At 41.1% G+C, this 27,311-nt stretch overlaps 1 protein-coding gene across 4 annotated transcripts in view; it reads left to right on the top strand.

Moving 5' to 3' along the window:
- Positions 1-27,011, top strand: part of Itpr2 (inositol 1,4,5-trisphosphate receptor type 2) — a 518,501-nt gene extending 491,490 nt beyond the window's left edge. For all 4 annotated transcript variants that reach the window (XM_058576367.1, XM_058576366.1, XM_046435433.2 and 1 more), the window contains 2 exons: positions 23,216-23,377; positions 24,057-27,011. In XM_058576367.1, coding sequence (XP_058432350.1) covers positions 23,216-23,377; positions 24,057-24,143 — 249 coding nt within the window. In that variant the 3' untranslated portion in view covers positions 24,144-27,011. The remainder of the gene's footprint in view (positions 1-23,215; positions 23,378-24,056) is intronic.
- Positions 27,012-27,311: the final 300 nt, after the last annotated feature.

Genomic DNA, 27,311 nt, shown 5'->3' with positions numbered 1-27,311 from the left:
AGGAAATAGCAGTGAAGTAAATGAGAAGCCACAGAAAGATGGAGATTTGCACAGGCCAACACTTGATAGGAATGGATTGGGCTCAAGGAGGGACCAGTGGGACAGTTCCTGTGGCAGAGTTAGTAAGGGAAACAGATGGTGACGAGGATGCAGGATAGCAGAGGAACAGGGACTGGAATACACAGGGTCCCCTGGGCAAAAAAAGACATTTAAGTTTTATGCTAGCAAAATTGACTCTAAAAAATGTATTAGTGCTTTATTTTTGTTTCAGAGAAGTGCCCAACATCATCAATTATTTGTAAAACACAAAATTCAGTTCTGACAAGGAAATGGGTAGAACATATGAGCATCAACAGTTTAATCCACAAAGCACTCATAGACTGATGGATTTCAAATTGTCCCTAACTTCAAAGGCAGAATGGGTAAGGAATCAAGAGTTGCCTTATGTAAGATCACACTCCAACAGCATCCTTTTCCTGTGCAGGGCTCAGGATAAAACAGAGAGTTATTTTATTCTTTAGCAACAGACACACACTGGATAAATCTTATTGGCCTTGCATGGTCACATCCTGAATATACATACAGCTGCAACTCTCTGGGTATGTTCTATCATCTATAGCTGTCTTTTGTAATAGTCCAGTCCACAGCTTGCTATTTATAGGTCTCAGAGCAGCAACAGTTCACAGAAGTAAATGCCCAGCTAGCCCTGTAACCTGAACTACCTTCCCCTCCATTTCTTTACCATTCCTATCATGAGCACCCTGCGTCTTGCCACCTGCAGGAGCTGGACCACAGCCAGAGGTAGTGAACAAGGTGGTGACTATTCAAACACCAGCTATTCAGTTTCCATCCCAACTGGGGGTACTGCAATTCCTTTTTGGCACTAACCACCCACAGTTAGTGCCGACCCCACAAGTTACAGGGCACAATTCCCAGCAAGACTTTAGACACCAGCTAGTCTTTAGGGTCTTGATGTTAACACTTCTGATAGGCTTGCTATAAATTTGGGGGTTTCCACAAACTAGTTAAGTTAGATAATTTGCTAGCAACTCAAAAGAAATTTTTTAAAAAGCTATACTTAGTATTATAGTTTTATTACAAAGGATATAAATAAGGAAGATCACCATGGGGAGCTGTCTAGGAGGGAACACAGACCTTCCATAGCTTCTCCTCAAGGGACCAGGGCATGTTACTTTGTCTACACATTAGTTTATTCATCAAAAAGAAAATTCCACTGATCCACTAATCCTCAGTTTCCAGAGTTTTTATTAAGGTTTCCTTACATAGCTTGGTTAATGGAAACATTGGCCATATGATTGAACTCAGTCCTTAGCCTAGGAGTTGACTGGCTCAAAGTCCCAACACTGCCATCATCTGTCTTTGGTCATTCTAGTAACCTACCTCCTGAAGGTATCTAGGAGCCCAACATGAGTTAGTTCATTAGCATAAACCCTGGTATAATCTGGGTGATTATGAGTGACAAAGATACTTCTATCACTCAGGAAATCTCAAAGGTTTAGGCCATCCTCTTAGGAACCAGGAACCAAGACCATTCAAATTTTATACGAGTGCCCCAACCATAAAGGGTGGTAGACCTGGGAGAGGTTAGGTCAGGAGGAGCACATGGAGAAAAGAAAACTGAAGGAGAAGTGTGAGTTTAAGGAGGGTGGAGCTCAGTGGTATAGGTCTTGCCTTGTGTGTTAGGCCTTGGATTTGATCCTCGTACTGGGGGAAGAAAAGGAGGAGGAAGAGAAAGAAATGTTAGTCTAGAAGTTGACTGTACTGCTATGGAAACTATAGGTGTGTGTGTGTGTGTGTGTGTGTGTGTGTGTGTGTGTGGCTTTGACTCTCAATATATGTATGATTCAACCAAAGAGGCAATGCAGATTTACTTCAGATTAGGGAGTAACTTGAGGGTTGATCAGTACTATGTCTCAGGGCACCATGCACATGCTTGTCAGCACAGAACACCCGTGTACAGCAACCAGTCATCCAAGGGCTTACATTATTTCATCCAATTGGCTCCATCATGTGTTGAAAACTAGTTTTACATGTAGGAATTGCTTCTGTGTCTGTTTCAATTTTTTTAAGTCTTCTACTAGATGGATATTCCATAAAAATGAATAATCAGTGCAATGTTTCAAAAGTAGAAAAGTGAGCAAAATCTATAAACCCTGAGTAGCCTCAGCATAAAGTTGGGGAATTTATTTGTGAAACTGCACAAAATTTAGAAATCCAACACCTACTGAATAATCAATGGTTGTTTCCACATTGCTTTTGTGGGAAAGCATGCTTAAGCTCATGGTTGTAATTCCTGTTCATCAAAACCTTGTGTCTTTTGTGACTAGGCATGTTATAATTATAATCAGCCAGAGGTCATTACTCAAAGAGAACCACCAGCCTCTGGAATTGCAATTTACCATATTCTTCTTTTGATTTTACTTGTGTCCTAAGAAGTCCATCACTTTGCTTCATCATTCAAAGTTCCTCTTGTTCATCATACTTGAAATTACCTCATTGATTCTTATCATGTGATAGCTGCTTGGCAGAGTTGTTTGTTGATACCTACAGCAGCTGGGCTCTCTCTGTTCAGGACCCTGTGCTCTGTGGACCCATCTAGCCAGCTGTCAATTCATTAATGACTTTGGAGAAATTATTTTGAACTGCTGAAGCAAATCCAGGTCCCAGAGCCAGCCAGCCAGTGGTCACCATCATCCTCTGCAAAGCTGTACTCTGACTTAGAGTTCAATCCCATTTTGAATCACAACTAACTGGCCCATCCCAGAAGAACATATTGGTCTGGATTCAATTCAGGTTTTTATTCAGCATCCTTCAAAGCCCCATTTGCCCTATTTGCAGAATCTAGTGAAGAATTCTTAGTCTTTGATGCTAATTGGAAATTTTTGTCTGTGTGTAAGATCTCTTTGGTACAATCTGACATATCATCTTGATCCAACTTTGAACTTACTGTTAGGCCTTTGTTGTGATAACCCCGAAAGAGCCACTCAAGGTTTTATTTTTTTTTTTCCTTCTTCGCCTCTTGGCTATTTTTTAATTTTTTTTTCATTTATATTTTAGATACATGACAATAATGAATTCATTACACTCATTATTACCCATGTACAGCACAATTTTTCTTTTTTTTTTAATTTTTTATTGTTGGCTGTTCAAAACATTACATAGTTCTTGATGTATCATATTTCACAATTTGATTCAAGTGGGTTATGAGCTCCCATTTTTACCCCATATACAGATTGCAGAATCACATCAGTTACACATCCATTGATTTACATATTGCCATACTAGTGTCTGTTGTATTCTGCTGCCTTTCCTATCCTCTACTATCCCCCCTCCCCTCCCCTCCCCTCCCCTCCCCTCCCCTCCCCTCCCCTCTTCTCTCTCTGCTTCCTCTACTGACATTCGTTTGTCCCCCTTATATTATTTTTCCCCTTCCCCTCACTTCCTCTTGTATGTACTTTTGTATAACTCTGAGGGTCTCCTTCCATTTCCATGCATTTTCCCTTCTCTCTCCCTTTCCCTCCCACCTCTCATCCCTGTTTAATGTTAATCTTCTTCTCATGCTCTTCGACCCTACTCTGTTCTTAGTTACTCTCCTTATATCAAAGAAGACATTTGGCATTTGTTTTTTAGGGATTGGCTAGCTTCACTTAGCATAATCTGCTCTAATGCCATCCATTTCCCTGTAAATTCTATGATTTTGTCATTTTTTAATGCAGAGTAATACTCCATTGTGTATAAATGCCACATTTTTTTTTTATCCATTCATCCATTGAAGGGCATCTAGGTTGGTTCCACAGTCTTGCTATTGTGAATTGTGCTGCTGTGAACATCGATGTAGCAGTGTCCCTGTAGCATGCTCTTTTTAGGTCTTTAGGGAATAGACCGAGAAGGGGAATAGCTGGGTCAAATGGTGGCTCCATTCCCAGCTTTCCAAGAAATCTCCATACTGCTTTCCAAATTGGCTGCACCAATTTGCAGTCCCACCAGCAATGTACAAGTGTACCCTTTTCCCCACATCCTCGCCAGCACTTGTTGTTGTTTGACTTCATAATGGCTGCCAATCTAACTGGAATGAGATGGTATCTTAGGGTGGTTTTGATTTGCATTTCTCTGACTGCTAGAGATGGTGAGCATTTTTTCATGTACTTCTTGATTGATTGTATGTCCTCCTCTGAGAAGTGTCTGTTCAGGTCCTTGGCCCATTTGTTGATTGGGTTGTTTGTTCTCTTATTGTCTAATTTTTTGAGTTCTTTGTATACTCTGGATATTAGGGCTCTATCTGAAGTGTGAGGAGTAAAGATTTGTTCCCAGGATGTAGGCTCTCTATTTACCTCTCTTATTGTATCTTTTGCTGAGAAAAAACTTTTTAGTTTGAGTAAGTCCCATTTGTTGATTCTAGTTATTAACTTTTGTGCTATGGATGTCCTATTGAGGAATTTGGAGCCCGACCCCACAGTATGTAGATCGTAGCCAACTTTTTCTTCTATCAGACGGCGTGTCTCTGATTTGATATCAAGCTCCTTGATCCATTTTGAATTAACTTTTGTGCATGGCGAGAGAAAGGGATTCAGTTTCATTTTGTTGCATATGGATTTCTAGTTTTCCCAGCACCATTTGTTGAAGATGCTATCCTTCCTCCATTGCATGCTTTTAGCCCCTTTATCAAATATAAGGTAGTTGTAGTTTTGTGGATTGGTTTCTGTGTCCTCTATTCTGTACCATTGGTCCACCCTCCTGTTTTGGTACCAGTACCATGCTGTTTTTGTTACTATTGCTCTGTAGTATAGTTTGAAGTCTGGTATCGCTATACCGCCTGATTCACACTTCCTGCTTAGCATTGTTTTTGCTATTCTGGGTCTTTTATTTTTCCATATGAATTTCATGATTTCTTTCTCTATTTCTACAAGAAATGCCGTTGGGATTTTGATTGGCATTGCATTAAACCTATAGAGAACTTTTGGTAATATCGCCATTTTGATGATGTTAGTTCTGCCTATCCATGAACAGGGTATATTTTTCCATCTTCTAAGATCTTCTTCTATTTCTCTCTTTAGGGTTCTGTAGTTTTCATTGTATAAGTCTTTCACCTCTTTTGTTAGGTTGATTCCCAAGTATTTTATTTTTTTTGAAGATATTTTGAATGGAGTGGTTGTCCTCATTTCCATTTCAGAGGATTTGTCGCTGATATACAGGAATGCCTTTGATTTATGCGTGTTGATTTTAAATCCTGCCACTTTGCTGAATTCATTTATTAGCTCTAATAGTTTCTTTGTAGACCCTTTTGGGTCTGCTAGGTATAGAATCATGTCATCTGCAAATAGTGATAATTTAAGTTCTTCTTTTCCTATTTTGATGCCTTTAATTTCTTTCGTCTGTCTAATTGCTCTGGCCAGTGTTTCGAGAACTATGTTGAACAGAAGTGGTGAGAGAGGGCATCCCTGTCTTGTTCCAGATTTTAGAGGGAATGCCTTCAATTTTTCTCCATTCAGAATGATGCTAGCCTGAGGCTTAGCATAGATTGCTTTTACAATATTGAGGTATGTTCCTGTTATCCCTAGATTTTCTAGAGTTTTGAACATAAAGGGATGCTGTACTTTGTCGAATGCTTTTTCCGCATCTATCGAGATGATCATATGGTTCTTATTTTTAAGTCTATTGATGTGGTGAATAATATTTATTGATTTCCGTATATTGAACCAGCCTTGCATCCCAGGGATGAATCCTACTTGATCATGGTGCACAATTTTTTTGATAAGTTTTTGTATCCGAGTGGCCAGAATTTTATTGAGGATTTTTGCATCTAGGTTCATTAGAGATATTGGTCTGTAGTTTTCTTTCTTTGAAGTGTCTTTGTCTGGTTTAGGTATCAGGGTGATGTTGGCCTCGTAGAATGAATTTGGAAGTTCTCCCTCTTTTTCTATTTCCCGAAGTAGCTTGAAAAGTATTGGTATTAGTTCCTCTTTAAAGGTTTTGTAAAACTCTGCTGTATACCCATCCGGTCCTGGGCTTTTCTTAGTTGGTAGTCTTTTGATGGTTTCTTCTATTTCCTCAATTGATATTGGTCTGTTTAGGTTGTCTATATCCTCCTGACTCAATCTGGGCAGATCATATGACTTAAGAAATTTATCTATGCCTTCACTATCTTCTAATTTATTGGAGTATAAGGATTCAAAATAATTTTTGATTATCTTCTGTATTTCTGAAGTGTCTGTTGTGATATTGCCTCTTTCATCCCGTATGTTAGTAATTTGAGTTCTCTCTCTTCTTCTCTTCGCTAGCATGGCTAAGGGTCTGTCGATTTTGTTTATTTTTTCAAAGAACCAACTTTTAGTTTTGTCAATTTTTTCAATTGTTTCTTTTGTTTCGATTTCATTAATTTCAGCTCTGATTTTAATTATTTCTTGCCTTCTACTTCTTTTGCTGTTGTTTTGCTCTTCTTTTTCTAGGATTTTGAGATGAAGTATGAGATCATTTATTTGTTGGTTTTTTCTTTTTTTAAGGAATGAACTCCAAGCAATGAATTTTCCTCTTAGAACTGCTTTCAATGTGTCCCATAGATTCCGATATGTTGTGTCTGTGTTTTCATTAATCTCTAAGAATTTTTTAATTTCTTCCTTGATGTCTTCTATAACCCATTGATCATTCAGTAACCTATTGTTCATTCTCCAAGTGATGTATTCTTTTCCCTTCCTTCTTTTATCATTGATTTTCAGTTCCATTCCATTATGATCAGATAGGATGCATGGTATTATCTCTACTCCTTTATATTGTCTAAGAGTTGCCCTGTGACATAATATATGATCTATTTTTGAGAAGGATCCATGTGCTGCTGAGAAAAAAGTGTAACTGCTTGATGTTGGGTGGTATATTCTATATATGTCAATTAAGTCTAGGTTATTAATTGTGTTATTGAGTTCTATAGTTTCCTTATTCAACTTTTGTTTGGAAGATCTGTCCAGTGGCGAGAGAGGTGTGTTGAAGTCTCCCATGATTATTGTATGGTGGTCTATTAGACTCTTGAACTTGAGAAGAGTTTGTTTGATGAACATAGCTGCACCATTGTTTGGGGCATATATAATTATGATTGTTATGTCTTGTTGGTGTATGGTTCCCTTAAGCAGTATGTAGTGTCCCTCTTTATCCCTTTTGATTAACTTTGGCTTGAAATCTATTTTATTTGATATGAGTATGGACACTCCTGCTTGTTTCCGAAGTCCATATGAGTGATATGATTTTTCCCAACCTTTCACCTTCAGCCTATGTATGTCTTTTCCTATCAAATGAGTCTCCTGTAGGCAGCATATTGTTGGGTCTTGTTTTGTGATCCATTCTACTAGCCTGTGTCTCTTGATTGGTGAGTTTAAGCCATTAACATTTAGGGTTATTATTGAGATATGGGTTGTTCTTCCAGCCATATTTGTTTATTTCTGTTACTAAACATGGTTTGTTTTCCTCTTTGATTATTTTCCCCCCTTTAGTGTCCTACCTCCCACTGTTGGTTTTCATTGTTATTTTCCATTTCCTCTTCCTGTAATGTTTTGCCAAGGATGTTTTGAAGAGATGGTTTTCTAGCTGCAAATTCTTTTAACTTTTGTTTATCGTGGAAGGTTTTAATTTCATCTTCCATCCTGAAGCTTAATTTCGCTGGAAACAAAATTCTTGGTTGGAACCCATTTTCTTTCAGTGTTTGAAATATGTTATTCCAGGATCTTCTAGCTTTCAGAGTCTGTGTTGAAAGATCAGCTGTTATCCTGATTGGCTTACCCCTAAATGTGATCTGCTTCCTTTCTCTTGTAGCTTTTAAAATTCTCTCCTTATTCTCTATGTTGGGCATCTTCATTATAATGTGTCTAGGTGTGGGTCTCTTATGATTTTGCACATTCGGCGTCCTGTAGGCTTCTAGGATTTGGGGTTCTGTCTCATTCTTCAAGTCTGGGAAGTTTTCTCGTATTATTTCATTGAATAGATTGCTCATTCCTTTGGTTTGAAACTCTGTCCCTTCCTGTATCTCAATGACTCTTAAATTTGGTCTCTTGATGTTATCCCATATTTCTTGGATGTTCTGCTCATGGTTTCTTAACAGTCTTGCTGAGCTGTCTATGTTCTTTTCAAGTTGAAATACTTTATCTTCATTGTCTGATGTTCTGTCTTCTAAGTGTTCTACTCTGCTGGTAGTATTCTCATTTGAGTTTTTAAGTTGGCTTATTGCTTCCTGCATTTCTAGGATTTCTGTTTGTTTGTTTTTTATAACCTCTATTTCCCTGTATAGTTGATCTTTTGCTTCTTGGATTTGTTTATGTAATTCATTGTTGAAGTGATCTTTCATTGTCTGATTTTGCTGTCTGATGTCTTCCTTGAGACTCCAGATCATCTGAATCATGTATATCCTGAATTCTTTATCTGACATTCCATCTGCTGCAGCTATTACCTCTTGTAACGTTGAGTTGACCTGCAATGCTTGTGGTCCGTTCTTTCCTTGTCTCTTCATACTGTTCGCGTTCCTTTCTACTTGGTGAAACTGTTGTGCTATTGAATTTTCCCCCTATATATTTATATTGGTCTTGTATAGTTGCAAAGTCTCCCTCGCAGGCGCGGGCGGCGGCTCTGTCCCTCTGCGGGCCGCTAGGCTTGTTCTGTCGGTGGTCACAGTTCTGTCTACTTTGCAGGCGCAGGCAGCGGCACTGCCCCTCTGCAGGCCTCTGGGGCTGTACTGCCAGTGGGTCGCAGGTGCGCCTACCTTGCAGGCGCGGGGGGGGGGGCGGCTCTACCCTTCCTCAGGCCACTGGGCCTGTTCTGTCTGTCGGTTGCAGGTCTGGCCTGTTCTGATGGTGGTCACAGTTCCGTCTACCTTGCAGGCGCTGGGGGGAGGGGGCGGCTCTGCCTCTCAGCAGGCCGCTGCTCCTCTTCTGCCGGTGGGTCGCAGGCCCGCCTACCTTGCAGGAGTGATTGGAAGCTCTGTCCCGCCGCGGGCCACTGGGCCTTTTCTGTCCGTGGTCACAGTTCCACCTACCTGGCAGGCGCGGGGGGTGGGGGGTGGCTCTGCCCCTCAGCAGGCCGCTGGGCCTGCTCTGTGCGTGGTCACAGTTCCCTCTACCTTGCCGGTGCAGGGGGAGGGGGCTGCTCTGCCTCTCAGCAGGTCGCTGCTCCTCTTCTGCTGGTGGGTCGCAGGCCCGCCTACCTTGCAGGAGTGATTGGAAGCTCTGTCCCACCGCGGGCCACTGGGCCTGTTCTGTCCGTGGTCACAGTTCCACCTACCTGGCAGGTGCGGGGGGTGGGGGGCGGCTCTGCCCCTCAGCAGGCCGCTGGGCCTGCTCTGTGCGTGGTCACAGTTCCCTCTACTTTGCCGGCGCAGGGGGAGGGGGCGGCTCTGCCTCTCAGCAGGCCGCTGCTCCTCTTCTGCTGGTGGGTCGCAGGCCCGCCTACCTTGCAGGAGTGATTGGAAGCTCTGTCCCACCGCGGGCCACTGGGCCTTTTCTGTCGGTGGTCACCTGGCAGGCGCGGGGGGTGGGGGGTGGCTCTGCCCCTCAGCAGGCCGCTGGGCCTGCTCTGTGCGTGGTCACAGTTCCCTCTACCTTGCCGGTGCAGGGGGAGGGGGCGGCTCTGCCTCTCAGCAGGTCGCTGCTCCTCTTCTGCCGGTGGGTCGCAGGCCCGCCTACCTTGCAGGAGTGATTGGAAGCTCTCCACTCAAGGTTTTAATCATGAACATCTTCTAGCTCTTTGGCACTGGACTTTTGGAACAGGTGAGAGACTAGTACTAAGGCCAGGAATGAAAATTGGAGGAAAACGATGTGAAATTTCCAAAAGAAAGTCATGAGAATCAAAGAGACATTTCAGGGTAATATTGGTAGGAATCTATTTTGTAAGAGTAAAGAAGAGAATGGGTGATAATGGAACTGAAGTGGTAGGTATGGACCACTGCCTTGAGAAATGTGTTAAAACTCATTGCTTGTGGGCAGTTTGCTGGTGACCAAATGCTTACAGCTTCCTCGTAGGTAATATGAGGGTCATTCTCTCCCAATTTTTCATACAAATGAGATTTTATAATCTAGGCAGGTTGCCCAAATATGGTTACAGAATTATTTTATTCTATTACCAGTTGGTCCAGATCCTGCAAATAGTAGTCTAGGTTTTAACATAATCCAGAGGAACCATAGTTTTGACTGGACCATTCCTAGTTGATGCCCCGACACTGCATTTTTATTAAAAACACTCTTCTTGTGTTAAAATGCTTGTCAGTTTATTCAATAAATTGTATGATTACCTTATCAACATGTAACATGTAAGTATAGTTAAGAATTGTTTTGTGGTTCGTCCAACAGATATGATGTTAAGAAATTCCTGGCTAGATCCTGAGTTATCTACCGAGGTTGTTCTCAACCTTGAGCATGCATCACAATCACCTGGAGGTGGACTGGATTTGTGATTCTGTAGATTTGGGGTGAGGTCTAAGATTTTGCATTTCTAACCATTTCTCAGGTGATTCTGATGCACCTGGTCTGGGAAACACACTTTTGAGAACCAGCAACTCTTCTTAGGCAGTATTTTGAAGATAAGGGGAAAGACTTAAGGATAGACTGAACAGCTCAAATAAAACAAATAGGGGCTGGAGTTGTAGCTCAGTGGTAGAGTACATATACATATACAATGCCCTGGGTTCAATTCCAGCATTGTGTTAAATAAATACTAGATAAAATTAAAATCCCATTTATTATTTTATTATTTATTATTGTATGCTAGCTGGTCGGCTGCAAACACAGTATAATCAGATGGCAGCAGGTCAGTGCTCTGTGATGATCATCATGTGGCAATTCTTCTTAGAGCTATTTCATGTGATTTTAAGATTTGGTGACTATTCATTGACTAGTTCTCAAGGGATAAAGTGACATTCTTAATTTTTACAAAAGAGGAATTTCAGTTGCCTTTAAGCAGATTTATCCATTTCTCTGTATGAGATACATGTAGAAATATACATTGATGTTCAAAGATCAACAGATGCATTAACTAAAACAGATTTTAATTCCATTTTTGTTGTGGCTTTTGGCTCTGGAATTAAAAGATTTCTAGAAATGGTTTTTTTCTCGAAGTTCTTAGGTGTAATATTTTCTATATAGACATTATATATATAGTATCTAATTTTCCTAGAGTTTTGCAAATAGATATATTTTTCTTAATTCTCCTCCTAATAAATCATATACTGTGGAGATAAATATAATGATCATATTTGAGAAATCTTGTGAAATCCTGTCAAAGAATTAGGACTTACAGAAAAGCAGTTTTGATTTATACTTGAGGAAGAAATCAATCAAATTGTATATTAACTGACACAATTACTGATCCAAGTTATTATTGTTTATAATCAAAACACAAAAATGGTTTTGTCCTTTGCACCTCAGCATGGTTTGTAATTGCAATGTCCTCCCTCCCGGTTGTCTTTAGAAGACAAACAGATGGATCCAGACACACTTTCCTATACAGTTTGGGCAGACCCCTCTGTAAGAGCCTAACCAAAAGATTCAGATCTGCTTTTTCTTTCAGCCACCCTGAGTCTGGGGCCATCACTGGCCATCCAGCACTTTCTAAATAGGTAGGTATCTGAAACATAATTGTCCTTTCTGTTGACTTTGGGAGATTTTGAAAAGCAAAATGATCTTGATATAAACAGGCTCTTTATTGTCATAATGAGGACCATGATACCCAAAGCACTTATGTAAATTCAAATGACTGAATGACTCAGAAAGATATTATTCAACTGTGAATCCAACAAACTAAAAATTCAGATGGTAATATAGGGGAAGGTTGAGAGACGTTTATGATCAGGTGTCTGGTGTATTAGGAGACCTCTGCTGACCTGGTCCTGCTATGATCTTCTGATGTATGGTTTGGGTCAGTGATTTAATCTAAACAGTCTTTATGACTTCCTCCCTGTCTATTAATAAGAGGTATTATTCATGGTGTGCTAGTCCTGGTAGAGTCTGGACAACCCTGAGTATAACATTTGTCTATTTCCCTTGTGTAAATACTCCCACTATGGTTGGTGTCAAGGTACCAGCAAGGCGTCGAGGAATGCAGAGTTGGGAAAAGATGTACACAATTGGCTTTCACAAATGGCACAATCCTCTTCTCTGGGAAAACAGTCATGTGGTTCTGGCCCAATAATCCATCTTAGGGACTGAATTATGCAGTCTGTCTGATCACATTAATCATGTTAACCAAATATCTTAAGCTCTATGAATGCAGCCTTCTCCTTCAGAAGGAGGTGTTGTCTGGCAGGCTTGCATTTCCAAACACTTCAAGGGGACTTCATAGTCCCTGGGGCTGACATTGGGGTCACAATTCCTTGTGCCCCTTGCTGAAGCCATCATCCATGCCTACATGGATTCCTGAATAGGAGTCTTGGCCGTTGTCCATTCTCCTCACAACAGCCAAGGTGTTCAGTTTTTATTTCTGTCTACGAATGGATGTGCATGGGGATGGATGTGGGGGGGGGGGGGTATGTATATGCATTTTTGCTATAAACCAAAATATGCCATTTCTTTGTTTAAAACCTTATTGTGAATCATGCTGTTTGAAGGACTCTCCATAGCTAAGTCCTGTTCACTTCTGGTACCTTATCTCTTGCCATCCCTTCTTTCTCACTTGGTACCACTCTCCAGTTCCATGGCCTTCTTTCTGTTCCTTCAAAATACCAACACCGTTCTCTGCCCTGAGGCCTGTGCATTGTTACTTTTACTACTGCCTTTGACTGAAACAGTGTCCCTCCAATCTGGGAAGAGCTTCTCCTTCTTGTCAGTCAAGCATCACTTCCCTAGAACATCATTTGTGGCTTGCCTAATCTAGAATAACCCTTGCTGAAGCCATCATCCATGCCTACGTGGATTCCTGAATAGGAGTCTTGGCCATTGTCCATTTTTTTAATATTTATTTTTTAGTTTTAGGTGGACACAATATCTTTATTTTACATTTATGTGGTGCTGAGGATTGAACCCAGTGCCTTGTGCATGCTAGGCAAGTGCTCTATCACTGAGACAACCCCAGCCCCCCAATCTTTCAAACCACCATTTTGGTCATTTATACTTCTTTTTATCTTAAGTTATTTTATTTTTCTATCTTTTTGGGCAGGTACTGGGGATTGAACTCAGGGGCATTCGACCACTGAGCCACAACACCAGCCCTATTTTGTATTTTATTTAGAAACAGGGTCTCGCTGAGTTGCTTAGTGCCTCACTTTTACTGAGGCTGGCTTTGAACTCACAATCCTCCTGCCCCAGCCTCCCTAACTTCTGGGATTACAGGTGTGTGCCACCACACCCAGCTGAAATTATTTTATTTTTGTTCATTTTATTATCATTTCCACACCCTTCATTTTCCCCTGCCATTAAAATGTAAACACCACAAAATTGTGGACTCTTTTGGAGCTGCTCATTGCCTTAGCCACCTAGAAGAGTACATATATCAGATGATAATTAAGTATATGTTGAAGGGGGAGAAGGAAAGCATTTTGTTTTAGATTGATAAAGAAGAAAGAATAATATGCCATACAGAAATTTTACTTACTATCCTTACCTACCATGCATTTATACGAATGCAGCAACACCTAATCATTTATCTATTTTATTAACAAATACATGTTCAGTGTCCATCATGTTCTATAAAATGAAAGATGCAAGAATAAATCAGAGAAAGATCCTGTCCTCAAAGGGGCATATAAACTCAAGAGTCCACAATGTTCTTTTCTGTGTAATTGATGATCCAATTAATTAATAATAGGATCATTGCATAATTATATATTATTAATTATAATTATTAAATAAGAGTTAATTAAATATATGGCTCAGCCATTGTAGTGTAATGTTTTGTTATTTTTATTCTGGATGAAATTGGCTGTGTTAAATTAGGACTTGACCTTGTCATTCCCTTGCTGTGTTTCATTTAGGTTTCTTTATTTTCAATGATAGCAATGGACTTGTGCTCTTTAGAGAGAAAAAAGTTGTGGAAAAAATGTACAGTGTTAAGAGGAAAGTGGGAATCAGGTTCAGTATGGACAGACTCATGAAAAATGTGCTGTTTGGAAAGTCCAGCTGGGGACAGTCTGGCTGGAGAAGGAATTGGTTATCATTGTGGTCGCAGGCTGGAAGTTGGTCCTGGCATGCCTGGTGTCACCACATCCAGAAGTCACCACCCCAGCCAGCATGAATGGAAGGAATCCTGTACCACCCCTGCTTCTTGGCATCACTTATTCAACATCCATTTCTGAGGCAGGAACATCTAATGGGCTACTCCTAATATCTAATGGGACTCAGCTCCAGCTGCCATGGGGAGCCCTTCCTGTGTCTGAGGTGCAAGGCTAGACCCAACCTTCCACCAAGACCCTACCCTGGCTGTTTTCTCACACAAAGAGGGCCTCCAGATCCTGGGCAGCCAAGAGTTGAACAAATGCCCACTTGAGTGTTCAACTCTGTTCAGTGTGCCTTGCCCCCAACTCACTGTGAAGAATTCTCCAGCTTTCTTCTATATAATGAGACTCATGAATGTTCCTACTTCAAATTATTTGTAAAAGAAAATACATATGTATGTTCTTTTTATAAAGAATCCAAGTGATAGTAATCAGAGGGGTTAAAGTGTGGAAATTAATAAGTAATAAGGTAAGAAAAAATGCCCCAAAGAAAACTATAGAATCAAAGGTTTGAAGAATTGATTAGAGCCAAGGGTAGTTAGGAGGCTGAAGCAGGAGGATCACAAGTTCCAGGGCAGCCTAGACAAATTAGTGAGACTCTGTCTCAAAAAAAATAAAAAGGTCTGGGGATATAGTTCAATGGTAGAGCACCCCTGGTTCAATCCCCAGTACCCACCCTCCACACACACACAAATAGAATTAATAGGGGAAAATAAACATGTAGCAGAGACTTGCCTAGACTAGCTCTAGGAAGTCCATCAGCAGAACCTTGGAGCTGTCTGTTATCCCTGATAGTCTTCTCTGATTTACTTATTTTTTTCCTTTGTAATCAAAATGTTTCCCATTTAACACATCTGAAGGAAAAAGAGCAGTGGGGACTTCAGTTCCTGGGCCATTCACAGTGAGCTGGTGGAAAAGTCTCTGCATCGTCATATGCTTCCCCAGATTCCTGGCCCTTTGACTAATTGGATCCCAGACCAAGTCTGATACTGCAGGGGATTCTAGAAATCAGCTGGCCAGTGGCTTGCAGCAGCTCTGGGTATGTGAGCTCCGCATGCCTCTCCCTGAGCGGGCCTCACACTGATCACAGCTCAAGTTCAGGTTCAGTGTCCACCCAGAGCCTCTGAGAGCCCTCTTCATGCTGGCTCCCCGGCAATCCTTCTAAAATTTACTGACAAGAGGGCTGTGCTTCCCAGCCACTCTGTGCTACCTTCTTAGATCTTCCCAGCCCTCCTGACAGTGGCTCTGCCCCTCAGATCACTGTCAGCTGGGAGCATATAGGACCCACCATGAGCAGATGTGAATGATACATCCTATAGACACCCAAGGGTCATTGCTATCTGTGTCCAGTCTCCCTAAAGTCAGGAGGCCAGCTGAGAGAGAAAGAACTTCACACTTCTACCTCCTCCTGGTCCTCCTGTGAGCCCTGTGCTTGGAACTGTCTGCCTCCCACCAGGGCTGCTCAGGGTACAAAGCAAGGAGGCTGGAGAGTGGGCTATCTCCCAGGCCCTTCAATTGCAACTCTCTGATTCTAAACCTGGGCCCTGCTGAGATCAATAGTCCTGTTAGGTTGTTTTCATCCCAGAACTCTCCTCCATTGATACTTTGACTAGACATGTTTTTCCCTCTGTTTTGGAAGTGGTGACTAGATGAAATAGGCCTTGCCCTGCGGGGCTCTCAGGGCTGCATTCCCCTTCCCACACTGGAGGTGGTACCATGGAAAAGGGAACAGGCCAGATCCAGCAGTGACACTAGCATTTGTTAGGGGCCATGTGTTGCCCGCAGGCAAGGGTCCCAGCTGCTGTGCACATTGCTCCAACTGTCCAAGGATACTTTCTATCTGTGCAGCACTTTATGAGGTCCAAAACACTTCATGTACATAATATAAACATGCTATTTGAACACTAATTTTTAGTGGTGCATTATAATGATGCATAATAGTGGAATTCATTATGCCTTGTTTGTACATGTACATAACATGAACATTCAAATTTTTAAAATATGTCAGGGTGTCATGCTAACACTCCAGAGGGAATTATTGCTTCCAATATAGGCTTGTTTTGAATAATTTACCACCCCCAACTTTCTCAGTACTCATAAATTTGCTAATCTGAATTTGCAGGGCCCTACCCATTGCTGGAAAAATGATGCAGGGAGATTAAGGTACAGAGAGATGCAGAAGAAAATAAGGAAATAAAATGCATGGAAAATGAATCTGCTAGTCCTTAATGTGTTGTTTTTCTAGAACAAAATTGGCTGTTTTCCCCTACCTCTTTTTAGAATAAATTACCAATGGTTTCATTTATCTGTCAGTCCAGGAATGGTGTTTTAATTTCAAGGAATATAGCTGGATCCTTATCCTCTCACCTGAAGTCCCTAACTTTTGTCAAGCAAGGGTATATTTTTCCAGCCCATTCTTCCCTATGAACTATGGGGCTCGTATCTGAGCCTTGAAGAGAGGTAGCCTTTTTTTTCTTTTTTTTGTGGTGGTGGGGGGACTTCCCTAAGGCAGCATTTCTTGTCTGTAGGTGGGGCATTCACTAGGAACTGGATAGGAAGCCAGACACTATGTTGTGGGTATCCCTTATATTTTTCAAGATAATGCCTAATCTGCCCTCAAGGCCACCCTGTTGTCACAAAGGTGAGAAGCCCACCAGGCCTTTTGTGAAATTGTGCAGTGACTGGGACCATGCACATGAGGCACTCCCCGAAACTGAAAGGGTCACTTCAACTTCAAAAGAAAGATTGTTCCAACCTGTTTTCCTATGTCTGAAGTTCCAGGAAAGCAGGAACAGTGTCTTTCCCTCAGGGACCTTCCAGTAAGGAGGTGGTAGTTGCATGGCTGTTGTTACTTTTGAGAGCCATTTCTGCTGACATCTCCAGACCAGAAGTGCAAAGAGAAAAATGCAGTAGGTCATGCTGAGGCTTTGGGGAAATGGTTATGCTCTTCAGCCCAGGAGGCTTTGCAAATGAGTTTTAGAATGGAAAATGCAATATAAACAGAAAACTTAGGAGAGGATGGTAACCAAGAAAGACCCTAGGAAATGATCTTGTGGCAGCAAATCTAAGCATAGCAATAAAGTCTGGAAGCAGAAGTGAAAGTGTATATTAAATGGTTTATTGATATTCCGTGGCAAGACATGGCACACTCAATGCGTGACCTCTTGTCAGCCATATTTGTGAACACTCTGCAAAATCTTAGTGAAGGTCGAGCATTGACATGTTCCCTGTCGGTAGCCACACATGCGTCTGTGATGCAATGCTTCAGTGGTTTGTGTTTCTGATTTCCAATAAATAAGCTTTTAGCATCTTTTTAGCATATCCCAGAAAAAGTATTCAAGAAGGTATAAGATATAGTAGTTTCTGTTTGGAGGTTTCCTGGTGTTTGTTTGCTTCAGCAAGTTCAGAACTAAACCTGACGTCACCATTAGACAGAGAGTAGTCTAATGCAGTCAAAGGACCACAAGATTTCCAGTCGAACAGGGTGGAGGTCAGAGCCAGGCTTAGCCACTTACATCACCTGTGAGACATTGGGCTAGTAATAATCCTCCTCTTGCCTCGGTGCCATTCTGTAAAGCACGATGGTAACCACCCCTACTTTAAGGAATTGTGGGTATTGGTCATAGCATGGCTACAGTGCCTTGGAGATTGGTTATTGTAGTGTGGGATGGAGACTACTTGCTTTCTCTGTAGCTAATAGAGCTAAAAAGATACAAGTCAGTTTCTCCAATGTCTGACCTCCCCAGATTAATCTCATTTACTCCTTAATCTCATTCTGATGTAGAGGAAGGTGATTATGCTCTTTGTGTTTTCTTGAGCCTGTGGTCAATTAGATACCAAGAGGGACAGGTTATGTAAGACCTATTCCATTATGTAATGTGGCAGAACTTGTCCTGAAGTGGAACGAGAGCAGGGACATCTGCCACTATTGTACTGTGAGACCTCAAGGAAACCAAACTTTCTAGACTATTGGCTGGGCATTCACAAGGCGCTGGGCATTCACAGTGGCTATGTGGTTTCAAGGTTGCTTCTATCCTAAAGCCCTGTTTCTATTTGCTCACTTGGCAAGCTGGAAGTTTCTCTCAGCAGTTTGGCTTTTAAACTTTCCTTGTATTCATAACTGACATAATGATGAGCCGGAAAAGACATAGACACCACCTAGGATAACATTCTAGCTTTACAGATGAGGAAACTGGGACTCAGCAATAAGACCTTCCCCCTCTATGTCACATTGCTAGTTTGGGGCTAATAAAGTCAGAACCCAGGTGTCCTGACTCCTAAATCCGTGCTCTGTGCATTGTACCACATTGCCTCTTTCCCACAAATGAAATACCGTATTTGAGAACCATATATGAAAACAGCACAGATAATTTTGATTGGCACTAACAACTTAATCATTTTTATTGCATAACTACAAATGTTAATAGGACAAACTGATCTGACTATTGTTGAAAGGACTAATTTGAAAGATTTATGTATCTCTACCATTTGGTCTTTCAGTCATCCAGAAAGGTACATTATTATTAGAATTTGGAGACAGAAAGAGGGTTGTGGTTGGCCTGTGACATCTCAGAGATATGACTAGTTCCATCTCTGAGCTTTGCATTTTTGAAATCTCTGGAAGGTCTGAATTTTCACTCACCAAATTGTTAGGATCTTGCATTGTAGCCTCAGATTCTAACAGTTAATCCACCACTTCCCTGACTCTATGCTACCCTGTGGTCAAATATTTTCATTCCTGGTGAAATAAGGAAATGATTTCATATTGACTAAGCAGAGTCAACATGGGAATCTAATAATCATGTGCTCATATGATCACAAGATGTACATAGCATAGAGAAGTAAACTGAGGAATAGTAAATCAAATCCAACGGCTTTGTTAGACATTGAGCACGTTACACGTGGACCTGCTGAGGGAGTGGTGTCCTGTCAGCTAGTTACTGTTCTGTGTGTGGGTCCTGTGGTTCCGGCTTAGGCTGAGGTCCACAGCTCACCTTTCTCTCCACCTTGCTCAGGATGAGAACTCCATGGAAAGTAGCAGAGCAGAGAGAGGAAATTCTGGGTGTTTAATTGGGAATTACTTTTGAGATATGTATATATCTCAAAAGTAATACAAATGTTAATAGGACAAACTGATCTGACTATATGACTATACATAATCATATATAAACACACACCACATTTTATTCCAAGAACACTGCTGTATTTGAGTTAAACTTGGTGAAAAGAATATATTTTCTGCATTAGTTTTGAAGAAAAATAAGATGTGAAACTGATTTTTAAAAGATCATTTTATTAAAAAAGGACAAAAAAATATTAAATTTTTTTCGATTAACTTCAGTCTCTCAAATCTTAAGAACCATAAAATTTTGTTTGATAGTGAAAAAAAATGTTAATTAAACATTATATTTACATTTTGGCCAGTCATCGGTTGATACACAAAGGGAGGAAGAAATGAAACAATATACATATCAAAAAGCAGAAAAAAAGATTAGGAAAACCAAAGGAGTGTTAAAAGAAAGAATGCATTTTAGTAACTGAGAGAAAAGAGAAGCCATGTACCTTTCCTGCCTAGCATTTAAGCACAGCTTGTCCTTATTTTTGTCATCCCTTGATTGAAGTTTTACTCTCCACCCCTCCACCAAACCGTGTATTTTAAAGAGCACATGGATTGTGCTGGGTTTTGTTTTCTGTTGTTTTCTCAGTGCCTAGCACAGACACAGAAATCCCCAGTAAGAATTACTCAATTAATGGATGAACAAAGATACAGAACAGTGCAGGGAATGAGAGCTCCATGGCCCAAATGGCTCCAACAGTGGTCCACTGAGAACTGCCATTGTTTCCTCAAAAGCCAGAGGTGTTGGACTTGACTGATCTGGCCCCCAATGCTGCAGTAGCGTTTCTTCAGAGGCAGTTTCGAACTCTCTCCTGTGACAGTCTGCTAAGTATTCGAGCAATGCTTTGTGTCTTGAAACTTTCTGAAAGTTAATATTTTCACTCACTGTGGCCATCACATGCCACCAGGTACCTCCTCACCCCAAGCCCAGTCATTTGATGCTCCCAAAACCTCTGTTCCAAGAGCTCCTCTGGCCCCTGTCCTCATGGACCTTTCTTCTCTTCCACAATGCTGCCTCTTTGTCGCAGGAGGAGCCTCCCTTTTAGCCCTCTGGAGGCAGCTGCCTATTTCCCCAACCACTCAGTCCTAAGGGCCCTAGAAGAAGGTTCACAAATTCTGGGCTCCCTGACATCAAGAAATCTTGACACCTTCAATCACCATTAAAGGACATTTTTAAAATCTCAATGTCCTCTAGCACATTGGGTCCCTTTTGTGCATTCATTACAAACATTGGCCCTGGCTGGCCCACAGCTTCCTCATCTACCCAGGTACTGATCTTCAGGATGACTTCCGGGGCTCCGTGCACATTTCATCCAAAAAAATTAGCCTCTGCAAATTCTGTGATTTTTTTTTTTTAGTTGTGGTAAAATATACAGAATATAAAATTTGTCATGTGGGCCATTTTAAAAATAGCTTTATGGTGTTGAGTACATTCACACAAGAGTACTACCATCACCCCAGCTTCCATAACCATAATCTTCCATAATCTTCTTCAGTTAAAATTCTGTGCCCACCAACACTGATACCCCAACTTAGGCAGTACCCACCTTCAGCAGATTTAAGGCATTCTCACCCCAGAGTTTTCATATCTCAAAGTTGTCCTACCTTCAAAATCTTATATTTATTCCATTTTCTGTGCACTGTCTTGTGTCCTACCAACAAAACAGAATGAACAGATCTGAGCTGGGATCCCCGCTGTGCCCCTCCTAGACTCAGTTTCTTCATTTGTAAAATTTAGATAACTAGTAGCATTGTAGACAATAAAGACACTAGAGAGATAATAGAACGCATGTCATTGCATTGTTAGAAGGAACAAATGACCACAGGAGCTAGCCCAGGTTTCTTCCTCTCCATCTTTCCTGCCAGTTCACACCTTAATATTCCTAAGCCTAACTACCTCTTTGCCAACATTCCTACTTCGCTACACCTGTGTCTTCCTGATGCCCATCCCAAGGAGACACAAGATTCTGTGTCAGTCTGGCTTTCTGACTTATCTGCACATTTACCTGGATTGTTTGTGAACAAGGGTCTTTGCTGCAGTCATTTCAAGGCCTGGCTTCCCACCTGGCTGGACCGTGTACACCACTCTGCAAGCATTTAATGGGTCCTGATTTGGTTTCCTCTGCTGTTTTTTCCAAACTGCTATTATAGATTTTTCCTGTTCACACCATCTTCCTGTCCTGCCACTGTCCCAGCAATCCTCATTTATCTTTTCTGTCTCTGAAGACCAGAGTTCTTACACAGTAATGACATCAGAATAAGAATCACACACATCCCCTGAGGTTCTGATTTGATAAGAGGTGATGGGGTTAGGATCTCAATTTTAACAAGCAACCCCAGGGGATTTTGACAGACAGGGTGTGCAGTCCACTCTTCCTGGAGGACCATCCTATTCCATAAGCCCCTTGAGAGCGCATACACACACACACACACACACACACACAATCTTATCTGACTTTCATCCCTGCTACCTGACAATAGAAGTTGAAGGATTGATTAAATGAATGAATCTGTCACTCTGCACTTCAGAGGAAGTGACTGTTCTCCTTTGAAATGCTAATTAACTACAGCTGTTTAAATGCAGTTTAAAACTCTTCAATGTGTTTTATCTTTAATCCTTTATTAGCCCCTTTCACTGCCCTTGGCAATAGGGAACTAAAGAGAACTTGTTCCCCAACCAGCAACAACAACAAAAAATCAATTCAAGGGCCAGGTAAGATCGTGGAAACCACAGCACAGTGCACTTTTTCCACCTTAGGGAAGGTGCTTGCTCAATGACCCTCCTGCGTAGGATCCTCTAGACAGAGGATTTCCACAACCACTTCAGTGGACATTTCTGGAGAAGAAAGAATCTTAAGCAAAAAGCCAACTTCTGGGGATATTGAGAGAAGGTGACTTAGAGAAATAGATGGGTAGGTAGAGATACACTGGCATGCCCAATCAATGGCTCAAATCCCATTTCTCCCCTGCCATTCACTAGCTTGTGACAGGGGTAATTGTCATGTTGGATCCTCTTGTTTCCTTACCTGTAAAATAGGAGACAATATGGTTTACTTTGTAGAGTTCTTTTGAAGATTGGAAAATGTAATCTAGGTAATTCGCAGTGATTCTATGTTGTTAGGCAATTCAATTTTTTAGACAGCTGGGTGTCTATCATAGTGGAAAGTAGAGTCCTCCTCCTAATATCCTCCCACCACCACCACCACAAGACACACACTAGAAATACAGAAGTGGTGCCATCTATTGCTGTCTGGAAGAAGTCTTAAGTCTAAAACCGCCATAATAGAGTGTTTCCAAAGGGAGCAGACAGAGCAACCCTGGGCCATGCCCTCCTACTCCCCTCTTTCCTAAGTGGAGCTTAGAGACCAAAGAGCTAGTGAGGAGCCTCAACAGGAGAAGTAGGAAGGAAACAAGCGTGGGCAGCTAGAACTGAAACTATCTTTTTACCACCCTCTTGTTCTACCACCCTTCCCTCCCCTGTGCTGGGGGAAAGAGAAACAGCTCATGACTCTGCTGTACCCACACATAATACACGTCCTCTCCCCAGTTTCCAGACCCCACCTCATGATGACCCCTCACTCAGGAAGATTCACTGCATGCCTGCAGGGTGCATGGTGCTGTCCGAAGTGCTTCATCTGGAATCTCTCTGGAAGCCCATAGCAAGCTTGTTTCAATATTGAAGGTCTTCCCCCAGTTCATGAAGAGCAATGGCTGACCCCCACTTCGTTTCTGCCCTCATACCCTCCCTAACCCTGGCTAGAGGATGCCTTTTGGTATGAATGCTAAGAGACCTTGGTTTAACTTGGTTCATTAATAATAATGAACACCTATAAACATTCTTTATGGGACTCCAGGCTCCCTTCCATACTCATTCCTTTGTTCCTGCACATTTACTTTGCTTTTAGGAGAAGAACTTGGACTGGTTTCCTCGGATGCGAGCCATGTCCCTCGTTAGCAATGAAGGTGACAGTGAGCAAAATGAGATTCGGAACCTGCAGGAAAAGCTGGAATCAACCATGAGTCTGGTCAAACAGCTGTCAGGTCAGCTGGCGGAACTCAAGGAGCAGGTATGTATGCTCCTGGAGGTGGCACTGAGGGCCGGAGCCACTCACCACTTTGAATCTGGGGAGACCCAGAGAGACTGCTGGGAGCTAGGCTGTCCTTCAGAGGATTGTGAACTCCAGTAAAGAAACCCCATATCTTGCTATAGAACCATATCTTGGCAAACAGGGTCTTCCACTTAGTCACTGTGTGTGACATTTCTTCTTCTATGAAGGGGAGAAAGGAGCAAATGCCAACATACAAGGACACCTCTGCACTTTTTGATAGAAGAGCATATTTTCTGCCACGTTTACAATTATTATACTCATCAGAATAGCAAATCATTATTAGTAACTACAACAATCTACCCCTTTATCATACAACATCATTAGCATTCGTGGTTATCAATAGTAGCCCGGCTAACTATTAAAATGATTGTGGTGATGGTGATAAATGAGTGAAAATCAAGATCTGTCTTAAAAATTAACCATGGTTCCTGTTTCCTAACCACAGAGAGGGGTTTGCTCTTTTTCTCTCTTTATGGAAATTCACACTTTTTTATTTCCCCTTTTTTTGATAAATATATTCTATAAGATGCCAGATCGTAGGTACTTGGGAAATATTGATAGAGAACGTCTGTGCCCACCAGCACTGGGGAAGAGTGGAAATCAGCTGAACACTCTCTCTCTCTCTCTCTCTCCCCAGATGACAGAACAAAGGAAGAATAAGCAGAGGCTGGGCTTCCTCGGATCAAACACACCCCATGTGAATCATCACATGCCACCACACTGATACCATGGGGGGAAGCCGTGACTAGCCTTTCATCAGTGTCCTGCCTGATCACTGAATAAAGGACTGAGATGGAGGGGAGTGAACAGTGCCTATTGTTGAAAAGTTAAAAACAACCAAGTGCCAAGATGTTGAGTGGTTTAGCTCCCAGAACAATTTGTAACTGTGTTTTCATGGCTGAGAAGACCCAAGCTCAAAAGCAGCAACTCGAAAGCACACATCACACATCCTCAAAGCAACATGAACTTGGGCACAGGGCTAGAGAGGGTAGGGAGAGGCAGAGTGGGAAGTAACACCGGGCAGTGAGAACCACCTTCTGATAAATTGATGAGGCTCAGTTTTTCCTTCAGTGCTGACTCTAGCCTTCCTCAGGGCTGGTTGGAATTTATTTCTTCTAATTGTGGCACATAGGTCAATGATACAGGAAGTCATACTTTGGTGGCTAATTTTACTAAAGAAAATAGCTGAAAAGATTAAAAATGAGAATTGGAAAGGAGCTTGGGGATACTTCCAAACCGTAGCTGTCGCTGGGCAGTTTCTTTATTACATGAAACCCAGTGGATGTGCAGCTCAGGAGCGTGTGCTTTGGAGCAGATGCCCGCCTGCTGACCACATAGCTGGATTCGATTGCTTTCTCCAGGCTTCAGATGGGCTATGTCGACGTGCAGCCCAAAAGGAGGCTTTCATATAACTTGTTAGGAACACATTTTAATTCAGAATACGCTAAGATTGCAAAAGGCTTGGGGAAGAAAAGCCTGACAGCAACCCCAGGGAAGAATTTTTTTTTTTAGAACATATGCATATACTATTAAAATATACTGCTTTTAATAAATGAAAATATTTAAAGGTGACAGGAAAGAGTGAAAAACTTCTGATGGTGGCCTTGATTTTTATAAACATGGAGTGAAAGCAATTTGATTTGTGTTTGTTGTGCTCCAAGAACTGAGTGTTTCTGTTTATCCTGTTCCTGCAGTTAGAGGAGAGAATCCAAGAAATTGATTAAATACTCAAGAAAATACAGCATTTCGATTGCATGTTTAAAACTGTAACAGTAAGGGCTTTTCAAAATGTATAAAGATAATAATCTCTTCCCCAAATTGTTTTTATGTTAAATCATGCAATCAGAGTTTGTTGAGGGAGAAAATAACCTGGCATGGTCAGATTACTTTTAGAGACTATACATTTATAACATTAAAGCAAAATACAGATAATGAAAATATTAGGAGAATTGCTGTGTGGCAAAGCATAGAAGGCTCCTGACTCTAGACTCTGAGAGAGGCTTTGCAAATGGGCCCTCTGGCCTCTAGTGCCTTTAAACTTTTGGTTATTACCACCAAGGTTGAAGAGCCAAAGAGGGGTTGCTATGACAGTTTTAAAGATTTGGGATTTTTTTCTCACATAGTTTTAACTGTTGACTCCTAAAAATCTCAAAGCATGGTCTGTGTAGAACACAAAGGAAACCAGAACCTATCTTTCTTCCACACACTGTTAAAACATAGACTTGGAATACAGCTGGTGGAGCCCAGAGGAACAAATTTTTGAACCAAATCAACTGGCACCACTTCCCACCCCAGAACACCCAAAACTAAGCACTCCTCACTCTGATATGATAGTATTTTTCCTGGCCAGTAGCTAAAGGACCCTGACATCCACGACTAAAAGATGCAAAGAAATTGTGATATATCAGTGTACAGAACAACCTTTGAACCTAGTGGACATTCACTAAAGGGAGAAGAAATCCAGCTGATATTCAGTTAACCTGAATTCTTTATTCAAACTTAGTACCAGGGGCTGGGGTTGTGGCTCAGTAGTAGAGCATTTGCCTAGCATGTGTGAGGCACTGGGTTTGAGTCTCAGCACAACATTATAAATAAGATAAAATAAAGGTCCATCAATGATTAATTTTTTTAAAACACTATATCATATATTTGTTTTTAAAAATGGCTTCATCAAAATTAGACTAAAATAGTCATGTGAAAAATTCACCATCATTATCATTATCAGTATTTAGTAAAAAGTGTACTTTTAAATCTGGAATTGGGCAGAGTTTTGTGGGGAAGGAAAAGAAGAGGGCAAAGGCAAATACTGAACATATTCTAATATAGGAAGCTGTCTCTGTTTCAGCATAAAATATTTCTGATGTCTGAACTGAAAGTCAAGAGTATCAATTAATTGGTACAGACGTGAGCAACCTGTGTTTTAGATGGCAAAATATCTAGTCTTTCCTGACACGGCAATTGTCCGTTCTAGAGTGAAAAAGCTATTGGCCCTGTAACTGCTATTGGGAAATGATTGAACATCTCCAGCCATTGTGTAGGCAGCTCATTGTTTCATGGCATATTTTCTCTCATGGGAAAAAACCCAAAAATGAGTACAGACTGTCATTTCATCCAGATCTTAAAATTTCTCAGTTGTATTTTTAATACCTAAATGTTTGGGGGTTATAAAGCAAAATAAGAATAGCAAACCAAAAAGGCACTTTCCAGGACATTAAATTCATGAATGATAAAATAATAATAAAGAAATGACAACTTGTAGGACTTTCTTGGTTATGCATATGTTTGTTAATGCAGCTACAACATTTGGTCAGGTGAGTATCATCAACATGCTCATATTTATATAGTGATATTAAAATAAATACAATTATCTTTGCTTTGATTTTTAATATTTGGTATTAAAATCCATATGGGTTTAAAAGTCTCAGTTTCTGCTGAATAACATTTTTAATTTCAAAAGGGTTTTGTTTCCCTGTGTGCTACATTCTGAGACTCAAGAGTATGTCTTCTAAATTAAAATATCTTTTTAGGGATTAGAGATGTTGTATCATCTAGGACTATAATATTAATAAAATAAACTATATACATGAAAATATTTTTCATATTTTCTGTCATTAAAAAGTTCAACTTAGAAAAGGGCTTATTTTCTTACGTATTGACATTTTGTTGTTGTTGTTAGTAAAGAGAACTTAGTTTCTGGTAGATTGTTAATAGTCTCAGGAAGAGAATTCATTCAAGTCAGAAGTAACTGTGTGCTTGTTCCCATATCTGCAGCTCATGGCTCAGCGCTTTGGCTGTCCTTTTAGCTTCTAGCTATCCTATTATAAGCAGTAGTGCAGTGTGGCCCACACCCCCTTTCCTCCAGGACTGAGAATAAGCAGGAATCTCAGGAATT

This window comes from Marmota monax, unplaced genomic scaffold (genome assembly GCF_021218885.2).
Source record: "Marmota monax isolate L192 unplaced genomic scaffold, Marmota_monax_Labrador192_F-V1.1 WCK01_AAM20220418_F8-fsc00012, whole genome shotgun sequence".
NCBI lineage: Eukaryota > Metazoa > Chordata > Mammalia > Rodentia > Sciuridae > Marmota > Marmota monax.
This window is presented reverse-complemented; position numbering and strand designations above follow the sequence as displayed.